At 37.5% G+C, this 17,636-nt stretch overlaps 1 protein-coding gene across 2 annotated transcripts in view; it reads right to left on the reverse strand.

Moving 5' to 3' along the window:
• Positions 1-17,636, reverse strand: part of RPA1 (replication protein A1) — a 57,877-nt gene that overhangs the window by 37,642 nt on the left and 2,599 nt on the right. For both annotated transcript variants that reach the window (XM_045526136.1, XM_045526135.1), the window contains exons 2-4: positions 14,586-14,636; positions 13,426-13,504; positions 12,650-12,758 (exon numbers count right to left, since the gene is read on the reverse strand). In XM_045526136.1, coding sequence (XP_045382092.1) covers positions 12,650-12,758; positions 13,426-13,504; positions 14,586-14,636 — 239 coding nt within the window. The remainder of the gene's footprint in view (positions 1-12,649; positions 12,759-13,425; positions 13,505-14,585; positions 14,637-17,636) is intronic.

A 17,636-nucleotide genomic window follows, 5' to 3' on the forward strand; every position in this document is an offset into this window, starting at 1 on the left:
CTTCAATGATCATTTTGATAAAACTATTTCCCTTTATAAACTCTTTTTCATAAATATTTCCCTTAATCTTTCACTGCATCACCATCAAGGCTTTTTATGATTGCAGGGTTTTCATTCTCCATCTAGCTCCTTAATTAAAATGCAGTGTTCTTGCTCCATACCATATCTTCAAAGAGCAAGTGACACGATAAGAATTTAGATTATTAAACTCAAGAATATGTGGCACAAAAAAAGATGATCTGTTTTCAGAAACATGTACTTATCTAAACAATTTTTCCCAGTGAAAATCAATTATTACAGTAGATATTTGTTTAAATATAATTATTAACTATCTGTAAGAATTTACAGTTCTTTGACTCATCTTTAACTCTGATCAAAACCTTTGGGCGGGGCACAATGGCTCACACCTATAATCCTAGCACTTAGGGAGGTCAAGGCAGCAGGATTGCTTGAGGCCTAAAGTTCGAAACCAGCCTGGGCAATAGTAAGACCCGTCTCTACAAAAAATAAAAAATTAGCTGGGCATGGTGGCGTGTATTTGCAATCCCAGCTACTAGGGAGGCTAAGGCAAAGGGTCGTTTGAGTCCAAGAGTTTGAGGTTGCACTCAGCAATGGTGACACCACTGCACTCTAGCCCAGGCAACAGAGCGAGACCCTGTCTCAAAAACAAAAACAAAACCAAAACCATTTTGATAACTTCCAAATGAACTTAGGCCAAAAATAAAAATGCTTGATGAGGCTTGCCAGGCTCTGCATGGTATGGCCCTGCTAAACATCTCTCCAGCTCATCCCATATCATTCCTGTGTTCTCTGGCCATACTGTTTTCTCTAAGTTCCTGGCATAGTCTATGCTCTCTCCTGCCACAGGGCCTTTATACCTGCTATTTTGAGACTGCTACTCTATCTCATTTTGCCTTATCTAAAACACATTTTTTAGCTCTCACCACAAATATCACTTTTTCAAGAGTGATGTTTCCTTAATCTCTAGTTTAGATCAGTTTTTTTTTGTTTTACTCTTTCCTATAGCCATGATTTCCTTCCCTCAGAACACTTCTTTCAGTTTTTAATTATGTATTCGTTAGTGATTAGGATTATCTATCTCTCCTACTAGACTGTACTTTCAATAAAGGCAGGTATCCTCCAGTGCTTAATGCAGCAAATGGCCCAGAGTTGTTGCTTAATACATACTTGATGAGACTATCATGATCATGACTGTATTTTAAACAGAACTGCAATACAGAGAAGGAATCTGCGGGGGAACACAATTGGAGGCAGGGAGACCAACAGAAGAGAAGAAATGACCGTGGCGTGAATTAGGTTTCTGGCAGTGGGGCTGAAAAAAGTGGATGGTTTGAAGCAATATTTAAGCAATAATAAACCCAATTTCATCATGTTTTATTCTTTAAATGGTCTGATTGCTGTATTTTGGATCTTTACACAATTAGTCAGTTTCTGCTACCTTTATCAGGTTTTCATATCAGGGTTATGCTACTTCAGTAAAATAAGCTTGAAATGATCTGCTCCTGAAAATTAGATACAGATTCCCTATACAAACTATGTAATACATATTTTGTTGGAAGATATTTAACTACTTTCCAAAATTACCCAAATCACTCTAGAACATATAAAAATGGAAGGCTTATTTATCATGTAGCATTACCCTAATACTAAAACCTAAGACAAAAACAAAAAAACAAAAAAAAATCAAAAACTAATTTCATCCTTTAATATACATGCATACTAAACAAAATAGTAGCAAGATAAATCCAGCAGCATATTAAAAGAATACACCAGTATCAACTTACAGAGAATACAGATGACAAGGACATGTTAAATGACTTTACAGGGATGCAATCAGCAAAATCCGGACAGCGGGAAACTACATGAGGTAAAGGACAAATGACCTAGTTTCTTCAAAAAATAAACAGTAAGGGGAAAAAAAAAGATATGGAGGCAGAATCTACAGATTCAAAGAGACTTAAAGGACTATCAATCTACTGTAATGTAAACTTTACTTTGGATCCTTATTCACATAGATTGTATACATACACACACACATACACACACGAATAGTTGGAAATTGAACACTGACAGGATACTTGTTATTTTAGGTATTGTGGGTTTTTTTCTTTTGTTTAAAGTCCCTATCTTTTGGCAGGGCATGGTGGCTCAAGCCTGTAATCCTAGAACTTTGGGAGGCCGAGGTGAGAAGATCACTTGAGGTCAGGAGTTTGAGACCAGCCTCAGCAAGAGAGGGACCCCATCTCTACTAAAAATAGAAAGAAATTAGCCAGACAACTAAAAATAGAAATAATTAGCCGGGCATGGTGGTACATGCCTGTAGGCCCAGCTGTTCGGGAGGCTGAGGCAGGAAGATCCCTTGAGCCCAGGAGTTTGAGGTTGCTGTGAGCTAGGCTGACGCCACGGCACTCTAGCCTCGACAACAGAGTGAGACTGTGTTTAAAAAAAAAAAGCCCCTATCTTTTAAAAATATATACTAAAATATTTATGGATGAAATAATACTATGTCTGAGATATACTTCAAAATTATAGAGGAGAGTAGACGTGGAAAGGCTATACATAGAGCAAGACTGAACACTGGGTGATAACTTGGAGCTGAATGATGGACTGTACAGAGACTCATCATACTATTGTATATTCTGTCTACTTTTGTAGATGTTTAAGGCTACCCAGAATAAAAACCAGATTTAAAAACAAGAAAGAAAGAGAGCAAGCTAAGAGAATTATTTTTTTAAGGCAGTATTCATTATGGAAAGGAAAGAATAATTCAATATTAAATAATCTATTGAAATAATTCATTATGGTTTTTTTTGTTTTTGTTTTGAGACAGAGTCTCACTCTGTTGCCCGGGCTAGAGTGAGTGCCGTGGCATCAGCCTAGCTCACAGCAACCTCAAACTCCTGGGCTCGAGCAATCCTCCTGCCTCAGCCTCCCGAGTAGCTGGGACTACAGGCATGTACCACCATGCCCGGCTAATTTTATATATATATAAAATATATATATACATATATATATATGTTCTTAGCTGTCCGTATAATTTCTTTTCTAGTTTTAGTAGAGACGGGGTCTCACTCTTGCTCAGGCTGGTCTCGAACACCTGAGCTCAAACAATCCGCCCACCTCGGCCTCCCAGAGTGCTAGGATTACAGGCATGAGCCACCGCGCCCGGCCAATTCATTATGTTAAAGGATTAAAAACAATGATTATATCAAGATGTAGTGTAAAAGCTTTTGAAAAAATTTAAGAGCCATTCCTGATAAAATCTGGAGTAATACAAGGACCTAAAAAACTTTCTGAACATGAAAAAGTGCATGTGTTTACATGATAAACACTATGTTGAGCACTGAAACTATAAACATTTTCATTAAAATCAGTGTAAAAAAGTGGATGGTCTGAAGCAATATTTAAGCCATAATAAAACCAATTTCGTCACATTTTATTCTTTAAATGGTCTGATTGCTGTATTCTGGATTTTTACATACAAAGATACTTAACTACAAAGAAGATACCTACTGACACTACTGTCCAATAATGTTTTGAATGCACCAGTAAGAGTAAAAAAAAAACCCAAAAGCCAAAATAAAGGACAAAAATATTAGAATAAGGATATAATTGTGTATCTAGAAAATCCAAGGAACTTTAAATGGACACATAATGTTTTCTTGGATGAAAAGACTTAATATCAAATATTATATAAATTTAATATTATTATTTGCATTTCAACAAGACTTCTGCTTGTTTTTGGAACTTGATAATATAACTCTAAAACTTACATGGAAGAATAAACATGTGAGCTGCCAAGAAAATTTTGGGAGGAAAAAAGTAAAGAGTGACACTGCCTATAAGTTACTAAATATTCTACAGTTTTTTTTTTTTTTTTTGGAGACAGGGTTTCACTGTATCACCCAGGCTGAAGTTCAGTGGCATGATCATAGCTCACTGTAGTCTCAAACTCCTAGGCTCAAGGGATCCTCCCCTATCAGCCTCCCGAGCAGCTGGGACTATAGGCATGCACCACCATACCCAACTAACTTGTTTATTTTTTTGTAGAGATGGGGGGGGTCTTAACTATTTTGCGCAGGCTGGTCTTGAACTCCTGGCCTCAAGTGATCCTTCTGACTTGGCCTCCCAAAGTGCTAGAATTATAGGCATGAGCCACTGAGCCCCAGATAATACTTAAAGTGAAACTCTATAGCACATAATTACAGGTGTTGGAGAGGATGTGGAAAAACTCCACACTCACACACTGCTAGTGGAAAGGTAAATTGATGTAGCTTGTTTGGAAAATAGTCTGGTAGTTTCTCACAAAGTTAATCATAAAGTTATCATGTAACCTAGCAATTCCACCCCTAGACAGATATAAAAGAAATGGAAACGTATGTCCACCCCAAAACTTGTACACAAACAGCATTATTCCTAACAGCGAAAACATGGAAACTCAAATGTCCATCAACTGATGAATGGATACAAAATGTACATATTCATACAACAGACTGTTACTCAGCCACAAAAAGGAATGAAGTAATGATACATGCCACAACTTTGATGAACCTTGAAAACATTATAAGTGAAAGAGGGCACTCACAAAGGGCCACATATTGCATGATTCCATTCATATAAAATGTTTAGAACAGGCGCATCAAAAGACAGAAAGTAGATTAGCAGTTGCTAATGGCGAAGATGGGGAAGGAAAATGGGGAAGGATGGGGAAGATGGAGGGTTTGGGGATGACAGCTAAAGAGTACAGGGGTTTTTGGGAGGCATGATAAAATGTTCTAAAATGAATTGTGATAATGCTTGCACAATTGTGAGTATAATAAAAATCATATTACATTTTAAGTGGATGAATTGTATGGTATGTGGATTATATCTCAATAAAGCCGTTACCAAACCCCTCTCCCACAAAATATGAATGTGAGACTGACACAGGAACAGACAAACAGATCAATGGAAAAATGGCAAACTCAGAATAGATACCAGTCTCTCTGCATCTACTTTTGCTACCAACCATCAGTTCTCTACATAGCTCTCAGAACAATCTTTTGGAAATTTATAAGAACTTAAATCAGATCAGACCACTACTCCCCCATCAGGGGTGGGGAACCTGCAGCCTTGGGGCCACATGTGGCCTTCTGGATCCTTGAATGTGGCCTTTTGACTGAATCCAAATTTTACAGAACAAACCTTTTTATTACAAGGGATGCAGCAGAGAAAGATGAAGCTTTTCTTGCCTCCTTTGGTGCTTAAAAAAAGAACAATCTTGAAATCAGAGGCCACAGGTTCCCCAACCCTGCACGGATGGCTTTTCTCATACTCAGAATAAAATCTAAACTTCTTACTGGGGCCTACAGGCTCTCTGTGATATGTGCTACCCATCTGAAAAAAATTAAGCTAGATTCCTTCCTCAAATCCTATGTAAAACTAAACCTCAGATGAACTAAAGTCTATTTAAAGAATTCACAGAAGTTTCTAAAGAACTAAAACATATTTTTATAACCTGATCAGTAAGCTTCCTAAGCAAGATAAAAAATCCAGGAGACATAAAGGAAAAAAATGGACAAATTTGTCTAGATTTTTAAAAAATTCTTTAATTTCATTACACGAGACATCATAAACAGACTATGATAGTCGGATAAAACATGTAAAACAGAACACAAAGAGTTAATCAATACCCCAGTTTATAAAGAGCTCCCACAAAATAAAAGGAAAAGAAGAAAGAAAAAAAAATGGACAAAGTATATAATAAAAAACTATTCAGGGAACTATAAATGCCCAATAAATAGATAAGAAAACACTTGACCTAACAGGAAAATTTAAATTAAAATAATGATGACTTGTAATTATTTTTAAAAGTTAATAATACCCACAATGTTCACAGGGTTAACAGGAAACAGGTTTGGTTTTTAAAAAATAACATCTTTATTGAGATATAATTCACACGCCATAGAATGCACCCTTTCAAAGTACACAGTTCCATGGATTTTGTATATTCATAGAGTTGTGCGAGCATCACCACTGCCTAACTTCAGAACATTGGTATCATCCCAAAAAGAAACCCTGTGCGCAGTGGCAGTCACTTCACATTCTCCCACCCCTGGGAACCACTAATATAATTTTTGTTTCTATGGATTTTCCTGTTCAGAGATAGACACCCTTATACATTTGTTAAGTATATTTGGTACACTTTCTACACAAATGAATGTCCCTTGACCCAATACTAACTCTGGTAATATACCCTTGAGAAATAAAATCATGAACACATAAAGATAAATGTACAAGGATGATTGCTAAAGCCCTGTTTAGAATAAACCTAAATGACCACCAAAAAGGTAAGGAGTAAATACTCAGACATGTATACAGGCTCTCAGCAGAGGTAGGAAGGAATATAAAACATGCCATCATGCTGAGGGGGTGAAATAAGGCAAAGCCCATGGGAGTGGAACTGTATCCTTGACTGGAGAGGATGGGCTTTGAAGAATTTCCCAGCAAGGACTATACTCTACCCTAGTAAAGCTCTCCACCCTCTCCCACAACTGTGCCCTGGAGGACAGAAAAGTGGATAGAAAACACCACTTAAGCACTAAAAGATAGCATGAAGTGGAAGACAACAGGTCCCACATGAGAAGGTTGGCAAGACATACCTAGCCTAGACTATGTCAGAGCAAACAGAAACTCTGGACAGAACTGTCCACATTGAGCGTGAACAAAATAAAAAGAAATGGCACAGCAACAATGCAATACCTAACAGTATATAACGATGAAAGGAATAGGGGACGGAAAGACAATTAAACATCCCTGTCTAGAAGAAAGCACAAGCCAAGAAAGGAAATAATACTTCCCTAAAATGATTTGCAAAATAAATAAGACTACAAATTCAATAAAATAACAGCCAAAACATCAGCTAAAACAAGAGACTGAGAGGAAAGGGAGCTTGAAAAGCTAAGAAAAAAATAGAACAAAAGTAACATGAGGTGGGGCGTGGTAGCTCACACTTGTGATCCTAGCACATGAGGTGGGAGGATCGCCTGAGCCCAGCCTGGGCAACACAGCAAGACCCCGTTTCTACAAAAAAGAAAAAAATTAGCCAGGTGTGGTGGTGTGCACCTCTAGCCCCAGCGACTTGGGAGACTCAGGCAAGAGGGTCACTTGAGCCCTGGAGTTCAAGGCTGCAGTGAGCTATGATGACGCCACTGCACTCTAGCCCAGGCAACAGAGTGAGGCAACAGAGTGAGACTGTCTCAAAAAAAACCAAAAACAAACCAATTACTTAAACCTCTTAGTATTGTTCATAGTTTTCTTTTTTTAATCTTAGTGGAAACTTAACAGAAACTGCTCTTATGGTGGAAAAAAAAAATTATCTGATTAAATCCAGTTATTCCTTTAGTTTGTGTTAAGTCACTTAAAGGTTTTAAAATTAAATATAATATGAATATTTAAAATTTTTGTTTAATTAACAAAATTTAGAAAAGTTTATAGAAAAGTTGCAAAAATATTACAAAGAACTTTTGTGTTCTGAACCACTTGAGAGTAACTTGCCAACATGATACTTTATAATTTCAAGACATTTTCCTACCTAACCACAACACAACCATCAAAATTAGGCAATTAACATTGATACAATACTTCCATCTAATCCACAGAACCCACTCAAGTTTCATCAATTGTTTCAAAGATGCCCTTAATAGCAAAGGATCTAGTTCAGAATCACTTGTTACATTATCATCTCTTTAGATTCAGTCAATCTAGAGTTTCTCAGTCTTTCCTTTACTTTCATGTTTAGAGATTTTGAAGATCAAAGGCCAGTTATTTTGCAGAATGTCCCCCAATTTGCCTGAGGCTTCCTCATGACCGGATACAGATTACACATCTTTAGCAAGAATACAACAGAAGTGACGCTATGTCCTTCTCATTGTAGTCTATCAGATGATACACAATTTCCATTACCCAATACTAGTAATGTGAACACTGGTCATTGGAATACGGTGCATCCGCAAGGTTTCTCCATTATAAAATTACCTCTTTTACTTTTATAATTAATAATTATGTTGTTAGAGAGGTTCTTTAACCCTATAAGTAACTTCTCGTCAAACTTTCACCAATTTGTTTCATCACCTGTGTTAGGCTGAATAACGACAACTCTACAAAAAAAAGATATCCATATCCTAATCCCTGTAACTTGTGAATGTTACTTCATATGGCAAAAAGACGCTCTGTACATGTGATTTAATTGGGACTGAAATGGGGAGATTATCCTAGACAAGCCATAAATGCAATCACATATATCCTCTTTTTCTTTTTTGAAACAGAGTCTCACTCTGTTGCCCGGGCTAGAGTGCTGTGGCGTCAGCCTAGCTCACAGCAACCTCAAACTCCTGGGCTCAAGTGATCCTCCTGCTTCAGCCTCCCAAATAGCTGGGACTACAGGCATGTGCCACCATGCCTGGCTAATTTTTTCTATATATATTTTTAGCTGTCCATATAATTTCTTTCTATTTTTAGTAGAGACGGGATCTCACTCTTGCTCAGGCTGGTCTCGAGCTCCTGAGCTCAAACAATCCGCCCACCTCGGCCTCCCAGAGTGCTAGGATTAGAGGCGTGAGCCACCACGCCCAGCCCATATATCCTTATAAGAGGGAAGCTGAGGCAGATTTGAGGGACACAGAGGAGAAGGCAACGTGACCATGGAGGCAGAGATAGGCCATAAAGGATGCAGCCAGCCATAAACCAAGGAATGCCGGCAGCTACAAAAGGCTGTAAGAAGTAATTTTCCCATAGAGCTTCCAGGCAGGAACACAGCCCTGCTGACACCATGATTTCATCCCAGTAAAGCTGGTTTCAACTTCTGGCCTCCGGAGATAAAAAGTTGCTGCTGTTTTAAGCCACCACAACTTTAGGCCAGGCACAGTGGCTCATGCCTGCAGTTCCAGCTACTCGGGAGGCAGAGGCGGGAGGCTGAGGCGGGAGGCTGAGGCGGGAAGATCACTTGAGCCTAGGAGTTTGAGGATGCAGGGAGCTACGATGATGCCACTGCACTCTACCCAGGGGGACAGAGCAAGACTCAGTCTCAAAAAAAAAAAAAAAAAAGTTGTACGTGCATTTTCAACTGCACAGGAATCAGCGCACTTAACCCCCACGTGGTTCAAAGGTCAACTATATTCAACTTTAAGTATAATAAGAAGGAAAAAAAGAAAAAGAAAAGGGTCAACTGTATTTATTTATGAGATCATTCCCCCCATATGTATCCAGTCTCCCGTCAGCACCCTGACTGTTGCATGCATGGACCCTCACCTCACTATGCTCAGGCACCTTGACCCCACTACGAACACCCTCCTCTCCACACTTGGGCTCTAACACCTCATGCTCACCTGCTGCCACTCCTCACATAGACACCCTCCTCACCTCACTTGGGCTCTGACACCTAAGAGGGGTTCCAGGCCATCACCACCACTACCTTCTCCCCTTTGGACACCTACTTTGCTTGGCCTCACCTAGTGGTTTTTGGATTGAATTATTCAGGAAGAAAGCAAGCAAAAACAGTAGTTATATTATCATGTACTATCAAAATTATTTCTATCCACTAATCATTTATAAATATGCGTGGAGAGATATGTGGAATGATGTTCAATAAGTAATATTGGATATTTCTGGGTACGAATTTTGGACAATTTATGCCTTCTAATTTTTTTGGTATTATTTGAAATGATTATGTGTCATTTTAATTAAAATAATCATATTCTCTAAAAAAATTGAATGTACATATAAAATAGACTACAGATATAGTCAAAGAAACACTGATGACAATGTTAAAATAGTTAAATACTACATACAATTTAAATATTAACTAAATTACACTAAAAAATAAATTAGGATAAATCCAAACAATGGCATACTAAGTAATATATGACAGAGACATATGTGTAGGGACATGTAAAAATGATCATTATAAAGCTAAAAAGGGATATTATAAAATCTTATTTATTATAAAGCAGTTCTTAAAGAAAACATGTATTTATAAGTACTTATATTCATAGAAAAAATTTGGAAGGATATTGGTACAACAAAATGTTAACATAGTAGGATTATAGTTATTTTTCTCTTTATGGGAGTTTTGTAGTTTATGTATATATTACTTGTGTAATAAAAGTTTTAAACTAATTTGTTTCTTTTCTTTTCTTTTTTTTTTTTTTAGAGACAAGGTCTCACTCTGTCGCCCAGCCTGGAGTGCAGGGTGCAAGTATAGCTCACTAGCCTCAACCTTCTAAGCTCAAGCGATGCTTCTGCCTGAGCCTCCCAAGTAGCTGGAACTACAGGCATGCACCAAGACATCTGGCTAATTTTTATTTTGCATAGAGATGAAGTCTTGCTATGTTACCCAGGCTGGTCTAGAACTCCTGGCCTCAAGGGATCCTCCTGCCCCAGCCTCCCAAAGTGCTAGGATTATAGGTGTGAGCCATTGAGCACCCCCCAGTTAAACATATTTAATTGAGAGTCACATATACACATTTTTAGATTATAGAAATCTTTACCATTCACAAACTCTCCCTATAAGTTGCTAAAAGATGTATTTTAGGAAAGTGGAAATTGAACCAAGAAGAAAGAAGTATGATTAAAGAGGCAAAAGTGAGCTAACAAACTATGGGTAAACAAACCACTTGATATACAACCGAATAAACTAACTGGAGCAAATAAAAACAAAGGTGAAATACAAGATCACTTTAAGACGTTAGTTTTATTTACAAGGATTTAAAAATATTGATCTATTTTAGCATATCTGCTAACTCAAATATGGAGTTTCTTTTTTAAGAATTACAGGCCAGGAATGGTGGGTCACACCTATAATCCTAGCACTTTGGGAAGCTGAGGCAGGAGGCTTGCTTGAGCCTAGGAGTTTGAGACCAGCCTGCGCATAATAGGAAGACCCTATCTCTAAAAAAATAATTTTTTAAAAATTAGCTGGGTGGCTGGATGCTGCGGCTCATGCCTGTAATCCTATCACTCTGGGACATCAAGGCAGGAAGACTGCTCGAGCCCAGGAATTTGAGAGCAGCCTAAGCAAGAGACCTTGTCTCTATAAAAAATAGAAAAATTAGCCAGCATGGTGGTATACCTATAGTTCCAGCTACTCGGGAGGCTGAGGCAGAAGGATTGAGCCCAGGAGCCTGAGGTTGCAGCACACTATGATGATACCACTGTACTCTAGCTGAGGTGACAGAGCAAGACTGTCTAAAAAAGAAAAAAAACTGGCTGGGTATGGTAGCATGCTCCTATAGTCCTATTTGGGAGGCTGAGGAGGGAGGATCGCTTGAACCCAGGAGTTCAAGGTTTCAGTGAGCTACGATCATGTCATTGCACTCCAGCCTAGGTGACAGAGTAAAACTGTCTCTACCAAAAAAAAAAAAAGAGAGAGAGAGAGAATTACCATGAAGACAGAAATAGAATGTATAACTTCCAAATCAGTAGGAGAAAAAAAAGAGTACAATCAATTAAAGACAGGAAAAGAGAAAAAAGGAAGCAAGTAACACAGTAAAAACACAAAATTAAGAAAAAAGAATCAATAATAAATTAAGCAGAATAAAATGACCAATTCAATCTCAAATTGAATTTTATAACTATACGGTGTTTATAAAAGACATCTAGAATTAATTTTAAAAAAGGCTAAAAGTTAAAAGAAGGATAAAGATATACCAAAAAATATAAACAGAAAAAGTTGTTTGGAAATGTACAGATAATGATGTGACATACATTGACATACCCTTACTAATATGGGAATGCTTGCCATATTTGCTTCTTGTATTTTGGTTGTGTTTTGTAATTGAAAATAAAAACTTCAGAGGCCAGGTGTGATGGCTCATGCCTATAATCCCAGTGCTTTGGGAGGCCAAGGCAAGAAAATCGCTTGAGCCCAGGAATTCAAGATCAGCCTGGGCAACATAGTGAGACTACAAAAAAGTAAATAAATTAGCTGGGCATGGTGGCACCTGCCTGTAGTCCAAGCTACTCAGGAAGCTGAGGTAAGAGTATCACTTGAGTCCAGTAGTTCAAGGTTGCAGTGAGCTATAGTCTTGCCACAGCACTCTAGCCTGGGTAACAGAGTGAGATCCCATCTCAAAAAAAAAAAAAAAAGCTCTCTCCAACAAAATAAGTCATTTTTTTAGCAATGGGAATAACAGTTTGCTCACTATTGTATCTCCAGGATTTAGCATCTTGTAGGTGCTCAATATATTCTATATTGGCTAAATACAGTGTTTACTCTAAAAACAATTCAAGCTTGTAAAAAAAGGGCAGGGCAACATTACATAATTAACCATATATTTTTTGCTATAATAAGTAACCTCTTTTAATGAAAAGATACTTTAGCAGGGAATCTTAAAAACAGTGCTGCTGAAGAAACTAGAAATAAGAAAAGTTCTGTATTCTGCTTTAATTTTCTGGTCTGAAATTTCCGATTAGTTTCCATATTTCTCTTCCTTTGGTGCCATGTTTTAGCCACCTGAGTTCCGAACTGAATAGCTATAAATCTCATTGCATTTTTTAAATCCCTAATTTAATTTGGGCATCCAATGCACTTCTCTGTTCAAAAATTAGTTCCCATTCTACAACATGATAAAACAGAAAACAAACCACATACCTTCCATCTTTCAGAGTGTTAACAATAAATCGGTTAATCTGGCAAATACAGTTGCTGGACAATTGTTCTTGCTCAATAAGAGGGTTCAACTGTGTTGCCAACATGAAAGCTGAAAAGCACAGAGATTACTTTAGCCTCCAAAACATTTTAGTCTTAAGAATCTGAAAGCTAATCATACCTGTGCTAGCAAAGAAAAATAATGCTTTAAATATGTTCCTGAAATTAAATAGTCAGAATCTTCATGGTGAAAAACTGTATAATTTGCTGCATGTTAAAAACATCTGCTGCTACCCTTAAATGTATATATTTGTTCAAGTGCCCCAAATCATTTTTTCCATCATTCGGGTTTCATGACAAAGATCAAAAAATCTTTTCTAGGTCCTTCACGTTGTAACTAGAGAAAGCAAGCACATATTCTTAAATTCTCTTCTTTCTCCCTTTTAAAACTTCCAACACAGAAATAAAAACCCCCCAAAAGGCAAGTATAGGACAGCTAACCCATCATATTCACTGTTTGTCAATATCATCCTCAGGGAAATTAATCAAAGAAAATATAGAGCACTCGTTAGAAAAAATTAATTAAGGCAGGTGGCAGCTTTCCACTATATCAGTCTATTGTTAGAATGCTCTCTGACAGCTGCAATTCTATCCAAAAGAAACACATAGCCAAGCAAATGTGCACTTCAGGAATGCCCCAAATTATTGCAATGAAAGTGTTGGGTGTGCTTTTATTATTTAAGTACTCACAAATTCTTAGATTTACACCCCATACTCACAGGATAAAGTGTTCAATCCATCACTCATAAGTAGTCGATAGCGGGGTGGACTATTCCCTGTGGTAATGGGACGAATGTTCTAGGATAAAAAACTTGATTCATTAGCCAGGTTTTCTGCCCAGCCCCAGGAGTAAGTAAACCTAAGTGGCAGGAGAGCGGGTTTGCCATTAGTTCAACACAAACTGAACTGCTTGCCCATTCTCTTGACACCTAAATCCAAGTAAAAGAAAATTGGAGTTGACGATTCTCCCACCAACCTCTCTCTACCAACATTATTAAACACAATGTAGAGGAAAAGAAAATAAGCTGCCAATTGTTTTGTGTTCTCTCACCCCTAACTCAAATTTGGCTGACAATCAATTAACAACAACAACAACAAAACACGTAAAAAGGCACCTAATACACACCAAGTACAGTGTAGGAAATATGCTAAAAATACAAAATGAAAAAAGAATCTTGCCCTGAAGGGGCTTACAACTGGGGTATAGATGGAGGGAGAGACATAAGTGACAAGTGCATATAATAATATGGGGACAGAGTCGAGACATTTATCCCAACTTGAAGGAAATTAGAGGCAGCTTTTTGAAAGAAGTAAAATCCAAACATAGAGCCTTAAGCTGACTGGCAGCTAGTATGGCAGCAGCAGGGAAAACCATCAGATCTACTGACACAAAACCTGCAGGTGTGATCTAGAATTCTACTTCTATTGATTTTTGAAATTCCCACTAAAGTTTAAGGACCCCTTAAATGAATGATGTATTAATTGAAGAATTTTAAATATACAAGTTCATTTTAGATACATCTCTCTGGAGGACATACATAAGGCAGATCTGAGCCAGACAAACCCAAGGGTAAGAATGCAAGCAAGTAAGTTAGTTATAATGACACATGGCACTGTAGTCATCTACCAACTGCGGAAAAGAACACAGTGGCAAAGCCTTAAATCTGAACCTCCAAAGGTAAAACCTTAGCTCACATAGTATTTAAAAATAAAAAAAGGCCTGGCTCCTCTCTTGGGGTTACAGTGTGGACTAGCCTATTTTTGGTAATGATGGGAAAAATTTTCTAAAATGAACAAATCGGTCTGTCCTTCATCAAATATAATTTATAATTATATGAGTCTGAAAAATATTTGACATAAAACATATGTAGGTACTTACAATGACTTGGAGGATGGGTTTTATGGTTGTATCTCCTTGTTGCATTATGGCCTGAAAGTGTATAAACAGATTCTTGTGAGATACGCTCTCAAATCATGATTAAAACTTTACATGTTGTTACAATTTGGTATTTGGAATAAACTACAGATAACACTGTTAAAAGGGCCTATTAAGAGCCTGTCATTTGAAAAAATCTAGTTTATCACTCCGGAAAAATCATAAAACCATAAAAGTGAGATACATGTTTACCAACAATATACTTACTACATCTAAAACACTGGTATTGCATATGTACTCATTATTCATAAGAGCACACTAATTTCTCTGCAGTGTAGATTAACAGGGAATTGGATAAATAAATCCTATATATGTTAAAAAGGTAATAAGGGAACATTAGGGACTTTATGAAACAACTTAGATAAAATGGATAAATCCCTCAAAAAACACAAATTATCAAAATTGACACAAAAAGCAAAAAATCTATATAGCCCTGTATCTATTAAACAAACTGAATTTGTAGACTGGGCGGGGTGGTTCACGTCTGTAATCCTAGCACTTTGAAAGATGGGCTGGGAGGATCACTAGAGGCCAGGAGTGCCAGACCAGCCTGGGCAACATAGCGAGACCCCGTCTCTACAAAAAAAAATAGAAAACTTAGCTGGGTGTGGCAGCACAGTGGCATGCGCCTGTAGTCCCAGCTACTGAGGCAAGAGGATCACCTGAGCCCAGGAGTTTGAAGCTGCAGTGAGCTATGATCACACCACTGCAATGCAGCCTGGACAAGAGTGAGACCAAGTCTCAAAAAATAAATAAATTCATTAAATTAAATGAAAAGGCAAGCCACAGATTGGACAAAATATATGTAATATTTATATTTAAAAAAAGACATATCCAGGGCGACTTCTTGGGCCCCTCTCTCAGGACCCGTGAACCTCGCCCCAAAAAATAAAAAAAGATAAAAAAAATAAAAAAGACATATCCAGGAAGGCAGAGGCAGGAGGACTGCTTGAGGCCAAGAGTTCAAGACCAGCCAGAGCAAGAGCAAGATTCTACCAAAAAAAAAAAAAAATAGAAAAATTAGCCAGGCATGGTAATGTGCACCAGTAGACCCAGCTACTCAAGAGGTCAAGGCAGGAGGATCGCTTGAACCCAGGGTTGAGGTTATTGTAAGCTATGATAATGCTACTGCACTCTAGCCCAGGTGACAGAGTGAGACTCTGTCTCAAAAAAAAACAAAACAAAGCCAAAAAAAAAAAAACAAAACAAAGCCAAAAAAACCACATAACCAGAATAAGGAATTCTTATATCTCATTAGTAAGAACATAACTCAAGTTTTTAAATGGACAAAAGGTCTGAACAGACAGTTCACAAAAGAAGATATACAAATGGCCAATAACCACATGAAAAGATCCCTAAGATCATGAGTCACCAGGAAAATATAAATTAAAACCACAGTGAGATACCTCTACACAATCACTAGAATAGTCAAAATCAAAGACTGATGAAGGCTGGGTGCGGTAGCTCACTAGGTGGGAGGATCACTTGAGCCCAGGAATTTGAGACCAGCCTGAGCAACATGGTGAGATTCCATCTCTACAAAAAATTTTTAAAAATCAGCTGGGCATGCACACCTGTAGCCCTAGCTACTCAGGAGACTGAGGCAGGAGGATTGCTCGAGCCCAGGAGGCAGAGGTTACGGTGCGCTATGATTGCACCACCCTGCACACACCAGCCTAGGCAGCCCTGTCTCAAAAAAGAAAGAAAAGAAAAAGAACATAAAGACTGATGATACTAAGTATTGGCAAGGATATGGAGCCACTAGAACTCTCATAACCACTCTGGAAAACAGTTTGCCAATTGCTTATAAAGTTAAACATTCAGATGCCATATGATCCAGCAACTGCTCTCCTAGATATTTATCCCAGAAGAATGAAAACATTATTTCCATAAAAAGATTTATACATAAATGTTCATAGCATTTCCACTTATAATAGCCAAGAAATGAAAATAACCTGAACGTCCAATAAATGGTGTTATAATCATACACAAGAATACTACTCAGCAACAAAAAGGTACAAACTGCTGAAACATGGATAAATCTTAAATACCATTTTGCTGAAAGAAGACACACACAAAAGGGTAGATATTGTTTGATTCCATTTATATGAAGTTTTATAAGTCAAAACTAACCTATAGTGATAGAAACCAGAACAGTGGTTACCTAGGCTAAGTGTAGGGGGTGGGGAAGGAGCAGGAGGAAAACTATGTGGGTTAATGTAAATGTTCTATATCTTGACTGCAGTGATGTGATTACAGGGGTGCATACATTTGTAAAAACTCATCAAACTGTACACCTAAAAAAGGTGTATTTTGTTATGTGTAAAAGGAACTTCAATGAAGGTGATTAAAAAAAAGTTTCTTGGGAACAGAACTAGGCAAGGTGGGGCAGAAGGTCAGTAATTACATTAAACACCTTTCTGTTCTATTTGATTTTAAAACCACATGCATGTATCAATTTATTAATCTTTTTAATTTAAAATGTTTCACCACAAATATTAATTGTAAGATGAATATTTTCTGGGACATATAGCATGATATATATCATCACGATAAAGTTGCCTTAAATTTTCCAAATTAACATTACTAATAAAAATACAAGGCAACATAATATACTAGTCAAGGGCACACACACACATTCAAATCTTCACCTCAGGGACAAATTATTTAACCTCTGCACTTTAATTTCCTCACCTGTAAAGCGGGGGTAATGATAAAAATCTTCATTATAGGATTACTAAAATACTGACTATTATAAAGTATCAGTCACATTGGAAATGGTCAAAAGTATTAGTTCCTCTCCCTTCCCCTCCACTTTCTTTCTATAATCCAACTACTTAGGATACAAATGCTCTTTATTCTATTTACCTCAATAGTTCCATGCATAATCTCTTATTTTATGATGTTAGCTCTTGCCCAAAACACCTCCACTATTTGCTTATCCTTTGGGGCCTGTGCCTTTTGAACTATTAATAAAATGATACTTGGTTTAGC

This window comes from Lemur catta, chromosome 15, assembly GCF_020740605.2.
Source record: "Lemur catta isolate mLemCat1 chromosome 15, mLemCat1.pri, whole genome shotgun sequence".
Taxonomy (NCBI): Eukaryota; Metazoa; Chordata; class Mammalia; order Primates; family Lemuridae; genus Lemur; species Lemur catta.